Genomic DNA, 20,425 nt, shown 5'->3' with positions numbered 1-20,425 from the left:
AAAGTATTGGACCCTTTGGAATGACACCAGTAATTAAGCCAGTTGTGAAATTCGATCATTTTCTGCTGGCATTGTGGCATAATCCTTGGAGATGGCAAGAATGCTGCTCAGTACCAGGCTCGTACCTGCTGGTACTGTGGCATCATCCTTGGGAGATTGTAGAATGTTGCTCAGTGCCAGGCTCGTACCTGCTGGTATTGTGGCATCATCCTTGGGAGATGGTAGGATGCGGCTCAGTGCTAGACTCATACCTGCTGGTATTGTGGCATCATCCTTTGAGATGGTAGGATGCTGCTCAGTGCCAGGATCATACCTGCTGGTATTATGGCATCTTCCTTGGAGGTGGTAAAAGCTGCTCAGTAGTAGACTCGTACCTGCTAGTACTGAGGCATCATCCTTCGAGATAGTAGAATGATGCTCAAAGCCAGGCTCGTACCTGCTGGTATTCTGGCCTCATCCTTGGAGATGGTAGGATGCTGCTCAGTGCCAGGCTCGTATCTTGTGGCAATGTGACATCATCCTTGATGATGGTAAAATGCTGCTCTGTTCTAGGCTCATATCTGCTGGTAATGTAACATCATCCTTGACGATGGTAGAATGCTGGTCAGTGCCAGGCTTGTACCTGCTGGTATTGTGGCATCATCCTTGGAGATGGTACAATGCTGCTCAACGCCAGGGTCGTACCTGCTGGTATTTTGGCATCATCCTTGGAGATGGTAGGATGCTGCTCAATGCTAGGCTAATACCCGCCTGTGACAAACATTCTTTGAGCTCAATCATGTCTCTCTTCATACAGTCCAAAGTAGTATGTCTCGGGTTACTTACACCCACATGGATTACGGGTCACACTGGAACTTGCGAGTAAGTGACCAGAGTGCTTGCATGATCTGCTGGATCCTGGCCCCTGACAGGCAATTAACTGTAACCTTCTCCTCATCCAGCCTGGTAAGAGGGACATCAGTATGTCTCACAATGGAGTCTCCTATGACCAGAATATTGGGTTGTGGAGTGTTTTGCCTTACAGGCTTGGTAGTGGAGACACAATGAGATGTGGCTTTGTGTGTTGCGATGAGAACTGTCTTGTTTGTGTGCATGCAGAGTTTCTGAAGATTATGCCCAAGAGGTCTTTGAGGTGTGGATAATTTACATGTAAGCATCTCTGCATATGTGAGTGTGTATGTGAGTTGCTAACATGTTTGCTGCTTTTATGCCTGTACGTTTGAGTCTAGCCTCCAGTGTCAGTGTGCAACTGGATCTCTCACATACTGTATTTGTTCAAGAATTAAGGGGGTTGTCTGTGTATATAAGGCAATTGTTGCATTACCTCAGAATGCCCATGTCCACAGAGATGGATGCAGAGATAGCAGGAAAATGCCCATCCGTGGTTTTAGGTCCTAATGTGTAATTGCAAGGAATAGGAGTGGAGGGTGTTTGAAACTGGATGAGGGAAGGGTGCTTACTTGGTGCAATCTGCAGCTAACCTAACCAGCAATGCTGCCCAGCACCCAAACTAGATGCTCTGAGCAGCAATAGTTCTGGGTGTTACAATACGGTAGGACAGACCTAAACAGTCCTAACTAAATGCAGCTCTCTGTGCAAACTAGCTGCCGCTGAGTAACATGGGACTGAGGTAAAGTTCCAAAGTGTTTTTTTATAGAGAAATTTCACCTTCTGGTGACAATGTGTACAAGGCACCAGAAACCACCACTGTGTGAAGAGCAGCTTTGAGCAAAAGTGAAGCTTATATACAAAGAAAGAAAAATCAATTTTTACACTAAACTATGCCCAAAGGCCAATCCTGTAAGCATACAATGAGCTTCCCACCAACAATTCCCAGCTCAGACAGGTGAAATCAGGTCTCTCCTGCCACAAGAGTGCAGACTTTGACCTTCAATGTAAAATGACTGGTTTGGAGTCCAAAGTGTTACGGCACCTCAAACAGATGCCCAATACTAGTTAAGAAACACTAGATACAACACAGTTCAGAGCACATCAGCAGCCCTTACAGCAGTTTGAAAAATGCAACTTTAAAAAAGAGCTCCCAAAAAAAAAAAAAAAAAAAAAAAACTTAAACTAATAAAATAGCTCAGGCAACTTTCACATCATAATGAAAATAAGCAAATATCTCCAGATATTTGTGCCTGGACAGGGCATTGGCACAGCAAGCTCTGTGGAAATGTGCCAAATTTATACCAGCAGTGAAAATACAGAAAACTGACTACTGAGCCCCCTGACCAATAAAGACTATACTTAGAGCCTTTTTGTATACTTCTCAACTCGGACAGACCACATGTCTGCTGCCACTAGACAAATAGTCCCAGCACTCCTAATTTAAAAGTACAATGAGAGAGAGAGAGAGACACAGAGAGAGAGAGACACACAGAGATAGAGTGTCCAGACTTGTCTCCCAGAGCTTGCCACACCTTTGGAACAGACTGCCGCTTCATGTCAAGCGGCGCACTTCATTGGCCCTCTTCAAATGAAGTCTGGACAATCAGCTGGTAACCATAAATTCACCATAGGGGTTCCACCTATGTCCCTTCTGGACAAGGGTGATGGGTGCAGATTGTGGAAATAAGGGTAAAACTTGGCAGAGACATTGCCTTATATACCAGGCAGATACAACAACCTAAATAATCTACAGAGACACAGAAGAGAGTGACACTTTCTGAAAAGTTTGCTCAATCCTAGGATTTCCCAGTAGAACTGTTGTACATTTAAGTTCTTTCAGTTGGCTTGTCTGAAGGCCACAAAGGTTAAGACAGTATTCAATAACCAGTCTGATCAGCAAGGTATACAGTGGTACAATGATCTCCATGGACACACCAGGCAAACCTTCAGAATAAGGTGGACTATAGAATATGCTTTTCTGACTGACAGGCACATACATGTAATAGGCAATGGTTGTCAAATCTTTTACTGTCCCTAGAGCTTTCATTGTGCTGTCATTTTATATGATTTACCCATCTATTTTATAATCTTAAGCTATGTGATTGTTTGCCTCCACATCTGCCAACGATCAAGCCTCTGTCTATTGGCCTTCAGCTCATATATCCCCTCATAACTGGCATCTGTGGCACACGGGAGAAATCTCAGAGAGGCCAGCATCCAGGCAGCCTTGCAGGTGGTAACTCCCTCAATAGGATTGCACAATAAAAAAGTGTATTTCTATCAGGTTCCAATCCCAACACTAGTGACCAGCATCACCACTTCTGCCACCACGGGACATTCTATATCATTTGTCTACCTGTACATGTCTCCACCCATATACCTATGGCTACTAGCATCACTGACTTGGGATCATCAAGGTTATATCCTTGGCCCTGGCTTTTTCCAGTACCAAGTACACCTCTGCTCACATGGTGGCAATTAGCTGACCAGAACACCACACCCCCCCCCCCAGCACTAGCAAAGTAGCATCAGTTGCCCACTCTCACTCCTTGCCAACCCATCAAGCTCTTTCAAATAAAAAGTCAATATTCAAGCTTAAATCACAATCAGGGCTTTATCCCCGCTTACAGACCGGACTGCAGTTTCTACCATTCTGCCAAGTTTTAGGACGGTGTATTTACTGACGTGCAGGTGAACCCATTACTGCTTCACCAATTGTAGATTTCTGCAGACCATCTTTGAAAACTATGGCATCTTTTACTGTATTACTTCTGTTACCCACTTGGATTTTTGCAGACCATCTTTGGAAACTTTGGCATCTTTTACTGTATTACTTATATTACCCAGTTTGGTTCAATGACATACTGATGTCACTTTTACTTTTGAGAAGAATCTTAGGATACTGCTTAGAACACTTGTTGGGATAGGCATGTAAACCAAAGCTGCTCTGCATTGTCGCATCCTGTTGCTTAAGCAGTGCTTCACCCACTGAATTGCTTATATATTGACAATTAATGCTTTTAATTTGTCAATTAGCCCCTTTTGTGTAAAAAGGGGTTTAATGACTTAGCAAGGTCAAGATAAACAGTATGCAATGTCAGCCATTCAACTGTTGCTGTGACATTTTCAAAGAATGCTGCAATATTCAAAAGAAAGATCTCCCTTAAACTCTGTTCCACATGTTAACAGAAGTAGAACCTCCAAATAGTTTTACGGAAGTTGCAATGCGATTCTCTCAGACAGATGGCTCTAAAAGTGAAGGGGTCAGATGTGACTTTCTGAACTGGTACCACCATAGCCTACTGACATGCATCACAGACATTCCCAGACGTTAACATTTACTTTATCATGACTGCTAGAGGAGGGGTTTAGTCAGGTTTTCCAGGATTCGCTCGGCATGGAATTTGAGTTTTTAATTGTACATTTGGCAGCAGCTCTTTCTGCAGTTACACAGGGATGTAACCTCTCACCTCTAGAGCACCCAAACATTTATTTGTTTATTGGGAAAATATCAGTAAATGTGCTTGCAGAAAAGTTTTAATGTGTCATGTTGCTGAGTGATAATGTTCACCGTTTACTGATGCATTACGATCCTGAGCAGACTCACCTGGGTGACTGGGGACAGCATCCCAGTCTTCAGTTTCTGCTGAACTGTAAGAAAATTTATTTAAATTTATAACGAAACTTAATTTATCTAACCTTAAAAGAACTTTACAGTATACAACTTATATGCACACAGACAAACAAATCCAATGTTAAGGCTAATACATATTGTCATGTTGTATTTACTGTTACTAATGTTGTATTCACGGTCACTTTTGCGGAGCTTTTCTCCCCGGGCCTCCTCTGAAAATGGGCTCTGCCTAGTCGGACTTTCCTGGTAAACAAATGTAAAGTAAAATACGAAGAGGACACCCTCACCCACAAAATGGAAAACTGTACATATCAACGTTACAGGAAGAGGCTGCTGGAAAAGAAACTGGCGGAATCTCCTTCTCAAGGCAGACTCACTTTCTGCAGTATTATTTTCTTCCCGCAGAACTGGAGTGCAGGAAGCTACAACCACTGCTGTGTGAAATGGTCATCTCCACAGCACCTTGCGGAGACATTAACAGACATTTCATATCAACAAGACATGCTAGACGAAAAGCAGTTGCAGACTGTTTTCTGACTATCATATGCATACATCCATCTCCTGAGTCTGCAGGTTTACAAACCAGGAACAGCCCATTTCAGTTAGAGATGTTAAACTAGTAATAATCTGCAGATAAACAGTAATGCAGCAGTTTAAAATGTGTACCATAAAACTACTATCATTTTCAGGCATTAAATATTCTTACAACAGAGTCTACCTACAGGGATATGAAAATTTTGAAAATCCCTTGGGTAAACAATTTCTTTTGAGCAGTCTTCACATAGTACAACAAAAATACATGGGACAAATGTATAATTTCTTCTAGGTAAAGGCAGTACTAAAGTTACAAGCAGACTAGAATCTGCATAAGTACTACCTATTTGTTCTTGATAACTAAGCAAGTGCTAACCACAGATGACACTCAAAACTTAAATCTGAATAATCCAGACTAAAGAAAGAAGGCTAATATGTATGCATGAAGACTGAGACCACTACAGACATGAACAGGTGTTAATACAAGAGCACTCTTCCAGGCCATGACAAATACTCTGCTCCCTGCAGACGTCAGAGGATTATTACCATAATTATAAATCCAAATGACCTGCACTTTGCTTTTGCACTCCTGATAAAAGGACCGTTTGTGACAACTGCTGTACTAGCATGTCACTTGCAATCTAATTATATAACACAGAGCAACTAAGAAACAAAACCTCCTCTCAGTTATGTCACAGGCAACAATGCAACAGCTGAAAAACAAAATTAAACCTTCATGATAAAATAACTTACAAAACAAGCAACCTAGAGAAAAACAAAAAAAAAAATAATAAATTACATACTACTGCAATGTTTTCTGTAAACACAATCCTGGTTTGCTAGGATGAAATGAAGGACTCTTCAAAGAGGATTGTCGGGGGTCCCTTCTGGCCTGGGCAACACAAATCCTTCTCGCAGACTTGGCCAAGGGCAATTACCACAAGCTTCCTCACAGACTGATCTACTCACATAAGACAGGGAGAGTCTGACAGACCCCAATCTGAAATATCCTCATCTGACTGCCTGGGACAATTTACCTTTTAGGCACCTTTTATCCAAGGATATGAAATAGGCATTAAAGGATACAAGACAGCCCGCTACTAGGAAATCTTATTTTGATAAAGAGGAATAAGTTTTACCAGCTGACGAGCCAGCATAGTGGTGCAGAGGAATAAAACCTTAACCACAGCCCAGGTGACCCAGATTCAATTAGTTGCTCAGGTATCTGAGGTGGTAGCAGACAGAGATGGGCGTAGCAATCCAGGTGGAAGGTATTCACTGCAGATGTTCCCTGAGGGGAGGTGTGGTCCACAGATTATTGTAGCCCTTGGACACTGCTGATGAATGCAGAGGGTGGGGGAGGAATAAGGGCAAGTCATAATAAGCCACTCCCCCCCTTCAAGCAGAAGCAGTTGCCAGCACCCCCCTGGTACCTTTAAGATACATGCCAGCCTGAGCTCACTCATAAAAAAGTCCAGGGGGAGAAGTTAGATCCAACAATGTATGGGGCACTGGGATGGATGAAAAGAATGAAGCAGGAGGAAAGAGGGCTTACTACTTGGTGCCACACCAACCACAGCTCTTTCAGGGATTCTGTACCACTGGTTCTTAAACATTTGTGTGAGTTACTATCCTCTGGCATATCTTACACCTCTGTAAAAGGTTCACCTCTTAGCAATTTCAGCATGTCTGCCCATGGACCCTCCTCTTCCTCCCCCTCCGACCCTCGGACTTTGATCAAGCTGTTCTTTTTTCAGGACCACCTAGGAAAAGATGGCACCTTTCCTGGGATCTTAACTTTGTAATGGAAAAGTTCTCCAACTCCCTTGGAGCCAGCTCATCAGGCTGACTTACAGTTCATTACTTGAAAGACCATTTTGCTCTTTACTATGACATCTACAAGAGAAGAGTTGCAAGTTATTATGGTGGGTGAACCATATTTGGTTTTCCATAGAGATAGGGTTACTTCAAAAACAAATCCCTTACTCATGTCAAAAGTTGTTTCAGAGATTATTTTGTATTATCCTGAGAGAAGCAAGTCCTTTAGGAAAGTTGAACTATTTCCCAAGAGGGAACAAAGAAATAGGAACTTGTGTTACAGCAGACTGTATCTAGATAGTTGCCCCTTGCTACTTATTTTTGCTATTCCCATCATGGTAAAAAATATCCACGCACACCCTACTGCAGCCTTGTCTCCTTGGATGGCCTATTGTTAAAAGGGTGGGCTCTACAAGCACTAATTTCACAAAACATTGCAAACTGTACTAATTTGTCAAGTGCAGAACAGGCTTTGCCACTCTCCATTGGCTCCTGGACCCTAATCCTTCCTCCTCCCAGGCTGTGTAAGTTATGGTAATCTACCCACATGGCGAAGGCTACTGCACCAGTAATTTATGATGAAACAAGAACCAACAGAAAAGGAGAGCAATAGACCAAAACTACACAAAACGCCGAAAAACAGCGGACTATAGGAAGCGGCAACACACACTTGTAGTTATGTAAAAACTCCCAAAGTGTATCGATATTAACGCAAATCAGGATAAATTCACAGTGTTTTCATCCAGAAAATACCAGACTTCATCAGATACATTCAATGCTTGACACCATGCTAAATATATACCCATAAGTCCTATCAATTAAACAATTAAATAATGTTCTTTTTTAAAAGACCATGAAACTAAAAACATAATTAAAAAATACATTTGAAATACTAGTAAAAAGCTTTTTATACAATAATATAAATTCATGTTTGCTTGTAAACCTCATGTGATTATGAACAAAAATATACAATTCTTGTGATAAAATAAATCAAGAAAATACCTAAATTACTTGAAATATAATAAATAGAAATCATGTCTAATTAACTCATAATTTAGCCAGTCAATTTCAATAGTGGTGTTGGGGAGATGTTGTCATCTGTAGGGAGGGTGGCCTAATGGTTAAGGTGTTTGCCTTACAAACGCAAAGTGCAGGGTTTGAGTCTCTCAAGGGATAATTGGCTAGGCTTAAAATAGCTCGCAAGGGCAGTTAGTTTAGTACTAACCTATGAGAATGGGGGGTTATTAGCTTGTAAAACAATTTGCCAAAATGTTTCCCTATATGCCAATAAAGATTCCGATGGTCCCCCCCAGGGTCTTTGGACACCACTTCTACAACAAAAAAAGCCATACTTGGCATTGGGACAAGTCAAAAGATGTCTACATAATGCGTTATGATTATTTTTATTGCTGATACTATTCATGTGCTCATAAATCCTATGCGTGAGCTGCCTCTCTGTCTTCCTCACATAAAAACTTTGACATACACTACACACAGCAAGGTAAATTAACCCAGAGCTATTGCAATTGGAATAATGTGGGGAAGCTATAACCTTGTTCCTAGCGGCAACCAACACTACTTATTTCTGCATAATATGAGCACACTGTCTACAAGCACCACACTTGTATATACCCTTTCTTTTGTGTGAAAGGGAAGGTATATAATTTGCTCTTTCCAATAGATTTTTAATATTCTGTCCCGTTCTAAAACACTACCTTAACTGAATTTTGTTTAAAGTTAGGCAAGTCAGTCAATTAAAAAAATTCAAAATCCTGATATGCATTAATTTGAATAAACTTTGGAAGTTTTTACATAGCTACAAGTTTGTTTGCCGCTTCCTATAGTCCGCTGTTTTTTACTAATTTATGATGAACATAGTACAGTTGTGCACTTGCATTTAACACAACTGCAGAAGCACAATTACATCACAACTGTAGTAGCTTCACCATTCCTCCTTCCCTCCGCACCCTTGTTTGTAGTAGCTTCACCATTCCTCCTTCCCTCCGCACCCTTGTTTGTAGTAGCTTCACCATTCCTCCTTCCCTCCGCACCCTTGTTTGTAGTAGCTTCACCATTCCTCCTTCCCTCCGCACCCTTGTTTGTAGTAGCTTCACCATTCCTCCTTCCCTCCGCACCCTTGTTTGTAGTACCGTCACCATTCCTCTTTCCCTCCGCACCCTTGTTTGTAGTAGCGTCACCATTCCTCCTTCCCTCCGCACCCTTGTTTGTAGTAGCTTCACCATTCCTCCTTCCCTCCGCACCCTTGTTTGTAGTAGCTTCACCATTCCTCCTTCCCTCCGCACCCTTGTTTGTAGTAGCTTCACCATTCCTCCTTCCCTCCGCACCCTTGTTTGTAGTAGCTTCACCATTCCTCCTTCCCTCCGCACCCTTGTTTGTAGTAGCTTCACCATTCCTCCTTCCCTCCGCACCCTTGTTTGTAGTAGCTTCACCATTCCTCCTTCCCTCCGCACCCTTGTTTGTAGTAGCTTCACCATTCCTCCTTCCCTCAGCACCCTTGTTTGTAGTAGCTTCACCATTCCTCCTTCCCTCCGCACCCTTGTTTGTAGTAGCTTCACCATTCCTCCTTCCCTCAGCACCCTTGTTTGTAGTAGCTTCACCATTCCTCCTTCCCTCCGCACCCTTGTTTGTAGTAGCTTCACCATTCCTCCTTCCCTCCGCACCCTTGTTTGTATTGTTTGTAGTAGCTTCGCCATTCCTCCTTCCCTCCACACCCTTGTTTGTAGTAGCTTCACCATTCCTCCTTCCCTCCGCACCCTTGTTTGTAGTAGCTTCACCATTCCTCCTTCCCTCCACACCCTTGTTTGTAGTAGTGTCACCATTCCTCCTTCCCTCCACACCCTTGTTTGTAGTAGCTTCACCATTCCTCCTTCCCTCCACACCCTTGTTTATATAGTTTTTCTACAATACTTCACCACCGCTGCCAACCTTTGCTCTTTTCTCCACTGTAGTGTGATCTCAGAATTGGAATATTTAAGTAGGGGGGGACAAAGCCCCCCACTACTTTGGGTTTAATGTATTTAAGTTGTTGTTTTGGCAGTGGTGGTCAAGTGGTTACTTTACCAGAGGCAAAATTCGATTTTCTGGGATTTTGTTGTTATGAAGTTGCGACATTGCCGTCTCGATGTTCCAGGAGATGACATTCTGGGCCATCGACGTTATAAAGTGTAACCAACCCACAAAGGTAAAGATACTGTAATGGTAAATTTACTTACACAACTGTACTTTCCATAGTGACAGATTACTCAAAATACTCTTATTTATCAATCATTTAAATTATTTATTAGTTTCCTTAACTGGCTTAGTCCCACTCGGCTAGTAGCCTCTTTTCAGGGGAGAGTCAGGGTGATATTTATACTACTGGGGGAAATCTGGAAACTTCTACTCTTTTTGTTAGGTGCCATGGGATCTTTTACAGCCACGTGAGTTACAACACAAGCAAATGGGGCATCAGTTTAACAACTCATCTGAAGGGGAGCATACTCAGAGTGCAGCCGCCCCTATAAACTACACTGCAGGATCAACAATAAGTCTACCTGCTGTGGGAATAGAACCCACAGCCTTCGGCACCAAAGCCAAGTGTGCTAACCTGTTGCAGCACTGACAGTAAATGGTATAGCTCCCCAGCAAACCTTGCACCCAAGGCCACTACGGTCCCCTCTGAATTTGACTCCCTCCCTGGCAGATGTATTGAGGTATCTGTACCCGTCAAACATCAGAATACTGGCAAGTCTGACATTCAACCCATATTATGAATTACCACATCAAGAAACTATAAGAAAGAGAACAAACTCTGCCATCTCCAAAATATATGTACACATTACTATAAAAGTGATTTAAAACTCTCAAGTTCCTCAAATCTACCATTAAATGCAAGGCTGATGAGAACCTGAGTTGCAACTAACTCAAAAGACAATCATATGGCCTTTTTCAGCTATTTTAAGCAGTATAGAAGTAACAATCAAATCTGTACTGAACTCATCTCCAATGATACTTCCTTCTTCAACCCCCAAGGTCATTGCCAATATTCTTCTAGACAACTTCTCTTCCAACTTCAACTCCCCTCAGTTTCCTATAGTTCTCCCTCATCAGTTGCCTCCAGCCTCTTTCGACAGAGTCCTTTTGACACTTTTCAAAAATCAAAAGTAGTACTTCCCTATGAATTGACAATATCTCTGGCTATTTGTTGAGATATACAAACTCCCACCTAGAAAAACCCCTCCATAAATTGTCTCTCCACCGTTTTCATCCCTGAAGTGTGAACAGACACAATGGTGCCCCGGTATATAAAAGTGATTTATATAATGACCATGCAAATTACAGGCTTATGTCCCACTAGTATTATTTACAAGATTATGGAATATTTTACAGCCAAACTAATAAACAATAATATACATTATAAGGATACATAGCAATTCAACTTCAAAAGAGGCAGATCATGTCTGCTCAACCTGGTTGAGTTCTTTGAAAGGGCAGTTGATGGTTGACAGGCATACAGCCTATGCTGCCTACCTGGACCTTACCAAGGCCTTAAACACTATCCCCATATTGGGACTACTGACAAACTTTCCAAACCTCACTTTAACAATACACAATTTTAATGGATAGGTAAATGGCCATCTGACAGAACCCATGCCATTTATGGCACATGATCTAGACAGAAATACTTCACAAACACATTCCCAGAGGGCTCTGTGCTGTGCCCCACCTCTTTGGTATAAACGTCTCAGACATGAACACTGACATCACGGGAGTACAGAAGGCCAAGTTTGCTAATATCTTCAAAGTGGGGGCAGTTATCAAATCTCAGATACTCAAATTCTCAGCAAGGAGTGAACTAAACAAATGCTTGGTGCTCGATAATTATATTTCAGTTTATGACAACACTCCTTGGGGTGGTAATTATGCTACATCATACCACCCCAGCTGTTGGACAGTCCTGTGATGTTTCCACCCACTTAAAAGAATGACAACAAATATCAGTTCAACATACAGAAGTGAATGCATTAAAGCAAATCATAGAAAAATCTTTCCGACTTGCAAAGAAGGGAAGCAGCAGGAATGAACAAGGAGTAGAACTTGCATCATTTTGGGCTTAATACCTCTTAATGCAAGTAATCTAGACAAAGACAAAAATAATTTGTGGGGAAGGGTCCAGTATTAGGGACAGATTTTTAACTATTGTTCTTATAAACTTAAAATGTTGGTATGATAAGCATTGCATGTCATTACTGTATGTCAAAAGTCCGCTATTAACATCAATCCCCAATGATCCGCTAGGAATCTACAAATTTAAGGCGGAACAAAACAAAAATATGACATAAGCACCTCAACACTTTGCAAAAACCTGTACAGTTGAGAATTACAATGTAATCAGTTGTAATGTGTTGCCAAAGTCACATCCATATACAAGATAATGATCATACACGCCTACACAAGATTTTTCCAGTAAGGTTCCAGCGACATTCAAATATGTATGGAGTCTAGACATGACTGATGTGTCTAAAAGTGTAAGGCTGCAAGTATTAACAACATATTTTCAAAGTGTACAAGTGCCTGGGAGTGAAAAGTCATTTTAATTTGAAAACATTTAATGATCTTAATGAGAACATTCTAATTATGCAGGTTCCAAAAAGACCATGCTCGAGTTCCCGTACCGTGACCAATAAATAAACATTTCAGATATGGGCCTTAACTGATCTGCTGACATGCATATATTTTACAAAACACTGACATTTTCCTAAACAGATGGGTCACTTTTCTGCTGTATTCTTAAAGTGACATTGCAACTAAAGGGTTTAGTGTGTTGGTAACCCTCTACCTTGGGCAGTTCATTAAGGATTAGTGAAAAATGACTACTATGCTTTATATCTCTTTACCCAAGTATCATGATGGCTTGCAGCTGTTTTACACATAGGTTAAACAATTTTAATTTGATATCGGCCCTAAACTGCAAATTATTTTTATTTTTTTTATTTATTTTACATTTGTTAACCGGGCTAATCTAGCTGGAAATATTTCCATTTTCAGTAGAGGCCCGGGGAGAAACGCTCCACACAAACAACAGACAAAACGGGGAGAAAGGCTCAACAAATAAACACAAACAAAACAAAAATTGTTTACAAAAATTCAAGAAAGGTATAACAGTTACAAACTACGGAAGAATATGAGACATAATTTCAAATTGCAAATTAAAGTATGTGAAGATGATTATACGACGTAATATATTTAAACATAGTACAACTACAGGTAGTTTTAGAGTAAAACAACTCTGTAGGGCTAACTCCAGGATATTTTTTTAGAGAGTATTCGCATCCTTGGTTACTCTAGTATAATCCAGACAGTTAGTATATCAAAGTGGTTAGACAGTAATGGGAGAAAAGGAGGAAGAAAAAGAAATAACAATCATACTGCCTTCAGGATTAGAATAAAGAAATGTAATACTACCTTCAGGATACAAATCATATCCTGGGAAGGACAGTGGGTTTACAGGATTTACAACTTCAGAGGAGTTGACATAGGGGGTGGACAGTAGACGTTTGAGAGAATAAAAAACAGAAACATATAATTAGTCTGGGTAACAGCAAGGGCAAAGCCAGTTGGTTTTAAGATATTCTTAAGTCTTTGTTTAAAGAGAGCAAAGGAGGGGAGAGAGGTTAGGTCAGATGGCAGGAGGTTTCCTGCAGAGTTGGAGAACAGTGAGTCACCAGCCAAGTTGTTAGACTTGGAGGTACTAGCTAGGAGTTTATTGGAGGAGCGTAATGAGTTAAGATTTCTATAGGGTGTAATAAGGTTGTTAAGTATGGGTGTGTTGTTGAGTTGGTAAAAAATCTTATGAACAATGGTAAGTTTTCTAACTCAAGCCAGTCTAGCTGGTGAAGGCTAAGACAATGGTGAGTTCTGTATGGGTTTCCTGTGGCAAATCTAGCAAAACTGTTATAGGAGTTGGCTAATTTAGCAAGATTACTTTTTTTTAGATTTGTTTATATGGGTGCAGCATATAGAAGAGTTAAAATTAGATGGGAGTGGGCAATAGTAGTTCTGGCTGCTGGGGTTAAGAATGGTTTAATCCTACAAAGGGAACCGAGTTTTTTATTAACTGATTTAATGGTATTGTTAATGTGAATATCAAAGGTGAGGTTGTTATCAATTGTGACTCCTAATAGTTTGGTGGAAGAGTCGGGGGATATAATGGTACCATTATTGGACTGGATGGAGAAATGTAAGGGGGGGGGGACTTGGTATTACTGGTGAACAGTAGAAGCTTGGTCTTTTTGGCATTCAGGAGAAGACACCGTTTCAAGAACCAAGTCTCTACTGTACTGAAGGCTGTCTGGGTTAAAGATTGGAGTTCGGATATAGAGTCGGCAGAGCATATGATTGTAGAGTCATCCGCATATTGTATACAGGTGGCTTGAGGAATTATAGTTTGGAGGTCATTTATGAATAAGGAGAAAAGGAGAGGACCAAGAATAGAGCCTTGAGGGACTCCCAGGGAAATAGGTAGGTGAGATGAAAGCTGATTCTCCCAAAGAACTGCTTGCTGTCTATTACGAAGGCAAGACCTGAACCAGAGAATTGCTTTGTTATTAAGAGAGAGGGATGGCAAGAGTGTTCAGGAGTAAGGAGTGGTTAACCATATCAAAGGCTTTAGACAGATCAATGAAGAGTGCTGATGAAATGACGCAGAATAATTTTTTCACTCATTGAATACCACCATCCTGACAGTAAACCAAATCAAATAAATTCAGATTCTTACAATACATACTTTGAGATTTAAGGTCGGTACTAACATTTGTTTAGAGGTTTAATGATCACTGACGGCACATACCACTATTGCTCAGTTGTGCCCTCAACTGTATTACGCTGTCACTCAACCGCCCTGCCCACTGCCAGCACAGCAAGGGAAGGTGTGCACTAAACTGAAATATCACCGGATGTTCTATTTACAGACTTACCCACAAGGCCAATATTTTTATTTATTCGTTGCTGTCAGAGTTAGTTCTATTTGGCTAGTAGCCCCCTTTCTAGGGAGACGTCATGTGGTATTTATAACATTAGCGAGAACTTTGCAAGGGCATCCTGGAACTTCCCCTTAGTCTGTTTGATAGGTGCCACGGCATCTTTTACATCCACCTTAATTACCACCAACTGAAGCACATGGGACCCTTGGTTCAAGGACTCATCTGAAATATGGCACTGTAGCACCCCTTATGTTGCACGATAGTACTAGCAATCCCATCACTTGGGGTGAACCCACACCCTTCCAGCACCAAAAGCACATGTGCTACCTGTTAAGCCACTGACACTGTGTGAAAAAGAAATCAACTCCATTAAACCCTGTACACTGATCACACAAATATACCACCCATACCTCATAATGTCTGATCCTTAAAAATCAGTAGTGACTTTCAAAAATCATGGCAGATGGTCAAAAGAGGAGGACTTTCTTATTTTTCACAACAGAATGCCTTAATATAATTGTCCCTATACTGTTAGTACAAGGGAGTCTTTGCATGTGTTAAGTTTATTTATTAATAAGGTATGTATCGACAAACAGGCATGACTTTATGAGAAGCAACAATAAAGTAAGAGAAACTAAGCTAAACTTGAGGGCTAATAATCACAGCTTTTGGGAGATGCTGCCTTAACCAAAAGGGTAAAAGATACGCAGCGTAATTTTTTTTTAAATGAACCTTGTATCAATACTGCTTCGCATAATAGAGAACATCTAACTTAAATCCTCCCCTAATCCCTCCCAAAAATAAAAAAGGAATTGTGGGGAGAACAGCATTGATATAGAACTTTATTTCTTAATTTGCTCGTATTTAGCTTCAGAAAATCCGTGCTATTTCACGCTCGCCTATGCAGTCAATTTACTAATGGTAATATTTTAAAAAGTGCCCCGGGGCACGGGATGATAACTAGCACTGCCCTCCTGCTGTGCCCACACACGTTCTTCTAATTCCCCCCATGGGGGGGGGGGGGGTGAATGCCTCTTCTGTCAGACTATGAAACGTAAAGGCACGCTGCTCAAAGTGCCACCTGTTCGTGCAAATACAAGACACGTAGCAGCCCAACACGGGCACAACAGTGGAATCGGAGGAGGACCCCTACCGCTCCCCACAACAGCACACTTACCCAGAAGATGGTGCAGTAGAAAACCAGCATGATCTTCAGGAACATGTAGGAGACGCGCCGACAGCAGCGCCCACCGTCACCGTCCTCAGCCATGATGATCCCCAACCGAACCAGCTGCAACAGTGACAACGCCTTCCGCGGCCAGGTATCCCTTACGTTGTGCAGCCCTGAATCCCCACGTCACACCTGATGGAATTCACACCTGAGTACTTCGAGAAACACTTAACCGTCACGCCCTTTCCGCGTCCCTCAACCCACCGCGACGAAGCCCCACCCGTCCCTGTCCAGCCTGGCCCCAATTGGCTTTCGGACTTGTGATTGACAGCAGCAGGTAGTAAAAGAATGACTTTGATAAGCTCTTTGCATTCCGTACACAAACAGAACTGGAATAGAGGCTGGGCTTCGCGTGCTTGATGTTTCTCGAGCTCTTTGGGTGTTCTGTATGTAAATACGGTGTAGAGCGTGAGCTTGGTGTTTGCAGCTTAGCCCAGCACTAGCTACTGCACGGGGTCGGTCCGTGCAGTTAGGGATATCTGCTCCGAGTAATTAAAAAAAATGCGATTCAACATAGTAAACGGATAAATGTTCCATGTGGGAGCCCACTTTAAGATGGGGTTATTTGTAAGGCGTGGTGTATTGAAATAAGGTGATGATGGGCTTGTACTGTACAAAACAGTATAAAACGGACTTTTTCAAAATTCAGTTTGTTATGATATGGAATGAAAATATTGTTTAGACAGTTGTAAACCCTCTATGATTAAGTCAAGTGTGGCTCGGAGCTGAGTGTTTGAATTTAGGGCGAAATTGAAGTGTATTAACCCACCAGATGCGCAGTGGCAAGCCCCGCCCGCGAGCATTATGACTGATTTTGATTGAAAGATGCCACCGTAACACAAGGTAATATATGCGATATGCAAAACACAAGTTTATTGCACAAAAAAAAAACAAGAAAACACATACATTTAGCATGTGCCTATTTCTTTATTTCGTGAACTTAGGCTAAAAATAGACACCCACAACCTCTAAAACCGCATCAGGAAGCATTTATACTACTTTCACTTCTTCAATGACAACTTAAATTCACAACTTTTGCCATACAGGAGTACTTAACATGCCAAGATCTAATACTACTGAAAAAGAAGTATAAATGCTGAATGAGGCCAGGTCCCTTTACCTAACCAATTCTTAAACTTAAATAAATTTATCAGTAGGAATAGTTTCCAAACAAAGAGTTATAAAAGAGTATGTGTAAGAGTACAGAAACAAGAGTGCCACTGTGGGGAAAGTTACAGAAAACCCATCCAAATATTCTGAATGCAAGTAATAAACCCGAGCACTTTCACTGTAACTACCTATAAATGAAAATCTGCATACATTGTGGGCACCATAACTGCGTACCAGAAATGGAAGGCTACACCGATCTAGTCACCTTCAATTGAAATAAAACTAGAATAGCTCTCAACCTTCCATTGCCAAACACTTGCCTTCATAATGTGGAACAAACAGGCAAAATGTGGAACACATACTAATGGCTTACTAAGAACTTCAACTACGAAGGTCATAGGATGGTTAAAATATGCTGGTTTTACTTATAAAGAAGACCCTTTAATGAATTAATATGATTAATTTCAATTTACCATGGATTTCACTTAAAAAAATTCCTAACATTGAATGTGTGACAGACTCTTTCAATGTGGAATTTTGAGAAATTTCAAGGAACATGAACTTTTTAAGACCCCAAATGAGGTACGTTCCTCGTAAAGAGGTACACTTGAGAGGTATGAAAACTAGTAACTGTTCAAGAGTGATGCAATGATATTACCATTGCCAAAGACACCAATACAAGCAAATAAATAAATACACATACACACAGTTTTCAATTTTTAACCACAGTTGCCCTTTAACTGGTACCCATAGAAGCAGGCCACCCAGTCGGGTAATTTTGGCCATACCTACATTAACTAGGTGTGGGGAGAAAGACAACTGAAGGGTAAAACTCTGGTCATATGCTGCTATTTTCCATTTGTTTACTGTGTAGGTAGGCTAGTCTATGGAACCTTTTCTTCCATTATTCTGTCGCATAATTATTATTATATATTAATCTAATGGAAAGGGATGATTGCTCGAATGTCATTAGTAGCATGTGTTTGTGCTTATTAAATGCTCCGTTTTTAATTCTATGGATTTACCATTACATTAGCATTGAGTGTCAATCACGACACATTGCCGTTGTTAATCCCGCCCATACCTGCGCAAACTCGGTGGTGGGTTAATACACTTTAATTTCGCCGAATTTAGGACCCCGGTAAAAATGCAGCTGGAGCCCCCCACACACCTTATTTCGCTCTCCAGATGTTTACTGTGTGTCTGTTGGAGAATGTGCAAAGACAGTGTAAACTATAATGCCACAAGAAATCTTTTTTTTTGGGGGGGGGGGGGGCAAAGGCCAAATAGTAGGGACAGATTTTAAATATTCCACTAATAAACTTAAGAAGTTACTAGACTAACAGGTTTTGTGTTACAATGCATTTTCTTTAGGAAGTGAACTTTGAACCTTAAATGTATGTCAGGATATATATATATATATATATATATATATATATATATATATATATATATATATATATGTGTGTATATGTATGTATATAAACTTCATATTAAAAATTCTCCTGTTTAGAACTCCCATAACTTCTATCCTAAAACCAAGTAACCTTAGCACACAAACTAATATATCAACCTGTAAAAAAACCCTGTTCTTCGAAATATTCTCCATCCCCAAATAGAAGTCTTCGCTCAACAAATAAATCTCTGCTACAAGTGTCCGAATCCACTAATATGCAGGGGACTCGCTATTTTCTTATTATGTAGCAACAAGGTGGAACTCACTGCCTCACAGCGTCAGAACCAACACAAATACCAACCAGACCAGTTGAAAAAGATTCTTAAAAGTTATCTTAATGACACCTGGCTTTGTTCTGCTGTACTACTCCAGGCTAACTAGTTTTACTAGGTTCTGGTCATGCATTTTCTTTTTCCCTGACCACTTCATAATCTGTGCTCTCTCTCATGTTTACATAATCTCTAACCTCGTCTTTTTCTATCCAATTTACCCCCCCTACAAACCCTTCCTCAGGTTACTTTGAGAAACTACAATGTCTACACTACAATAAAGAATTATATCAGATGATTGTATAACACAAATGTCAGCTATAATAGCATAGACTCTAACTTCTGGTGTACTGCATGTCTTGTATAATTTTTTTGTATAATATTTTTGTATAAACTTTTGTATAATCTCAGTATGTGGAGCTTTTCTTCCTGGGCCGCTGCTGAAAATGGGTCTTATCCCAGTCGGACTTTCCCGGTAAATAAATATAAAATAAATAAATATTTAGTGAATTCAGCACTCATTGATTTGCCAGAAAAAAAACACAGATTTTAGGATAAACAATAACCAGACAGTGATCAGAGGTCAGACTCAAACACTGTACCTTGAGTCTTTGAGGTGACAGCCTTAACCATTACACCAACCCTAAATAGTCCAGTATCTCTGTTGTGGCTCTAATGTCTCTGGGTGGTATACATGTATATGTGTTTGAGTAAACCATACACAGGTGCACCTTAATGTCCTACAGGAATGTCACATGGCATTACACACCTGGGTCTATTAAACCATTGAATCAGCTCCCAAATTCATTACATCCCACAGATGCCTTCAAAGAGAACGTGAATGAATTTTATTGTGGTCAAAAATACAGGTTTTAGTGGAAGGAATTGATGGAATTGCACCCCTCTCTGTACTGATGATGATGAAGTACTTGTAAATAATAGGTTCATAGGTAGGTACTAGGCTATCGGCCCTAGGGCATATACAAGCCTAGCCAAAAATGTACCCTGGCTTTCGCCACCCAAGAAAGTTATTTTCCTGTGCCCCTGTCAAGCTGAGCCACAGAGGTGATCCCTGGGGTGAATTTCCTATTTCCCATTCAATCATCAAGATTTTTCTTGAAGAGTGCTAATGAGGAGCTTTGTTTGATATAGATAGGTAGTTTGTTCCAGAGTATGGAAAGTCTCTGGGACAGGAATCTATCTCTCCAGCATGTTCTGTTTATTGTGGTGACAAGGTTTAGGTCCCTAGAGCGTGTAGATCAGAGGGATTGGGATTTCTTTAAGTGGAGCATGTCCAACAGCTCTGGGTTTGACATAGCTATGTATGTTAGGCAGAGATCACCTCTGAGTAGGCGATATGTGATGGAGTAAAGCTGGAGTTTTTTGAGACGGTCTGCATAGGGCATCTGTCTGAGGCCAGTAATCCTCTTTGTGAGGTATTTCTGCGGCCTTTCCAGTTGCTGTAGATGTCTTGTGAGGTACATACCAAAAGGGGCGTTG

At 40.9% G+C, this 20,425-nt stretch overlaps 1 protein-coding gene across 1 annotated transcript in view; it reads right to left on the bottom strand.

The window, feature by feature from the left end:
- The window catches only part of TSPAN15 (tetraspanin 15), a 489,817-nt gene extending 473,521 nt beyond the window's left edge, over positions 1-16,296 (bottom strand). The window contains exon 1 of the mRNA XM_044055759.1: positions 16,037-16,296. Within this exon, the coding sequence (XP_043911694.1) occupies positions 16,037-16,129 (93 nt within the window). The 5' untranslated portion in view covers positions 16,130-16,296. The remainder of the gene's footprint in view (positions 1-16,036) is intronic.
- Between the last annotated feature and the right edge of the window lie 4,129 nt (positions 16,297-20,425).

This window comes from Protopterus annectens, chromosome 14.part0 (genome assembly GCF_019279795.1).
Source record: "Protopterus annectens isolate FY-2018-M chromosome 14.part0, PAN1.0, whole genome shotgun sequence".
NCBI lineage: Eukaryota > Metazoa > Chordata > Ceratodontiformes > Protopteridae > Protopterus > Protopterus annectens.
Note: the sequence above shows the minus strand (reverse complement) of the source record. Positions and strands in the feature narration are given on the sequence as shown.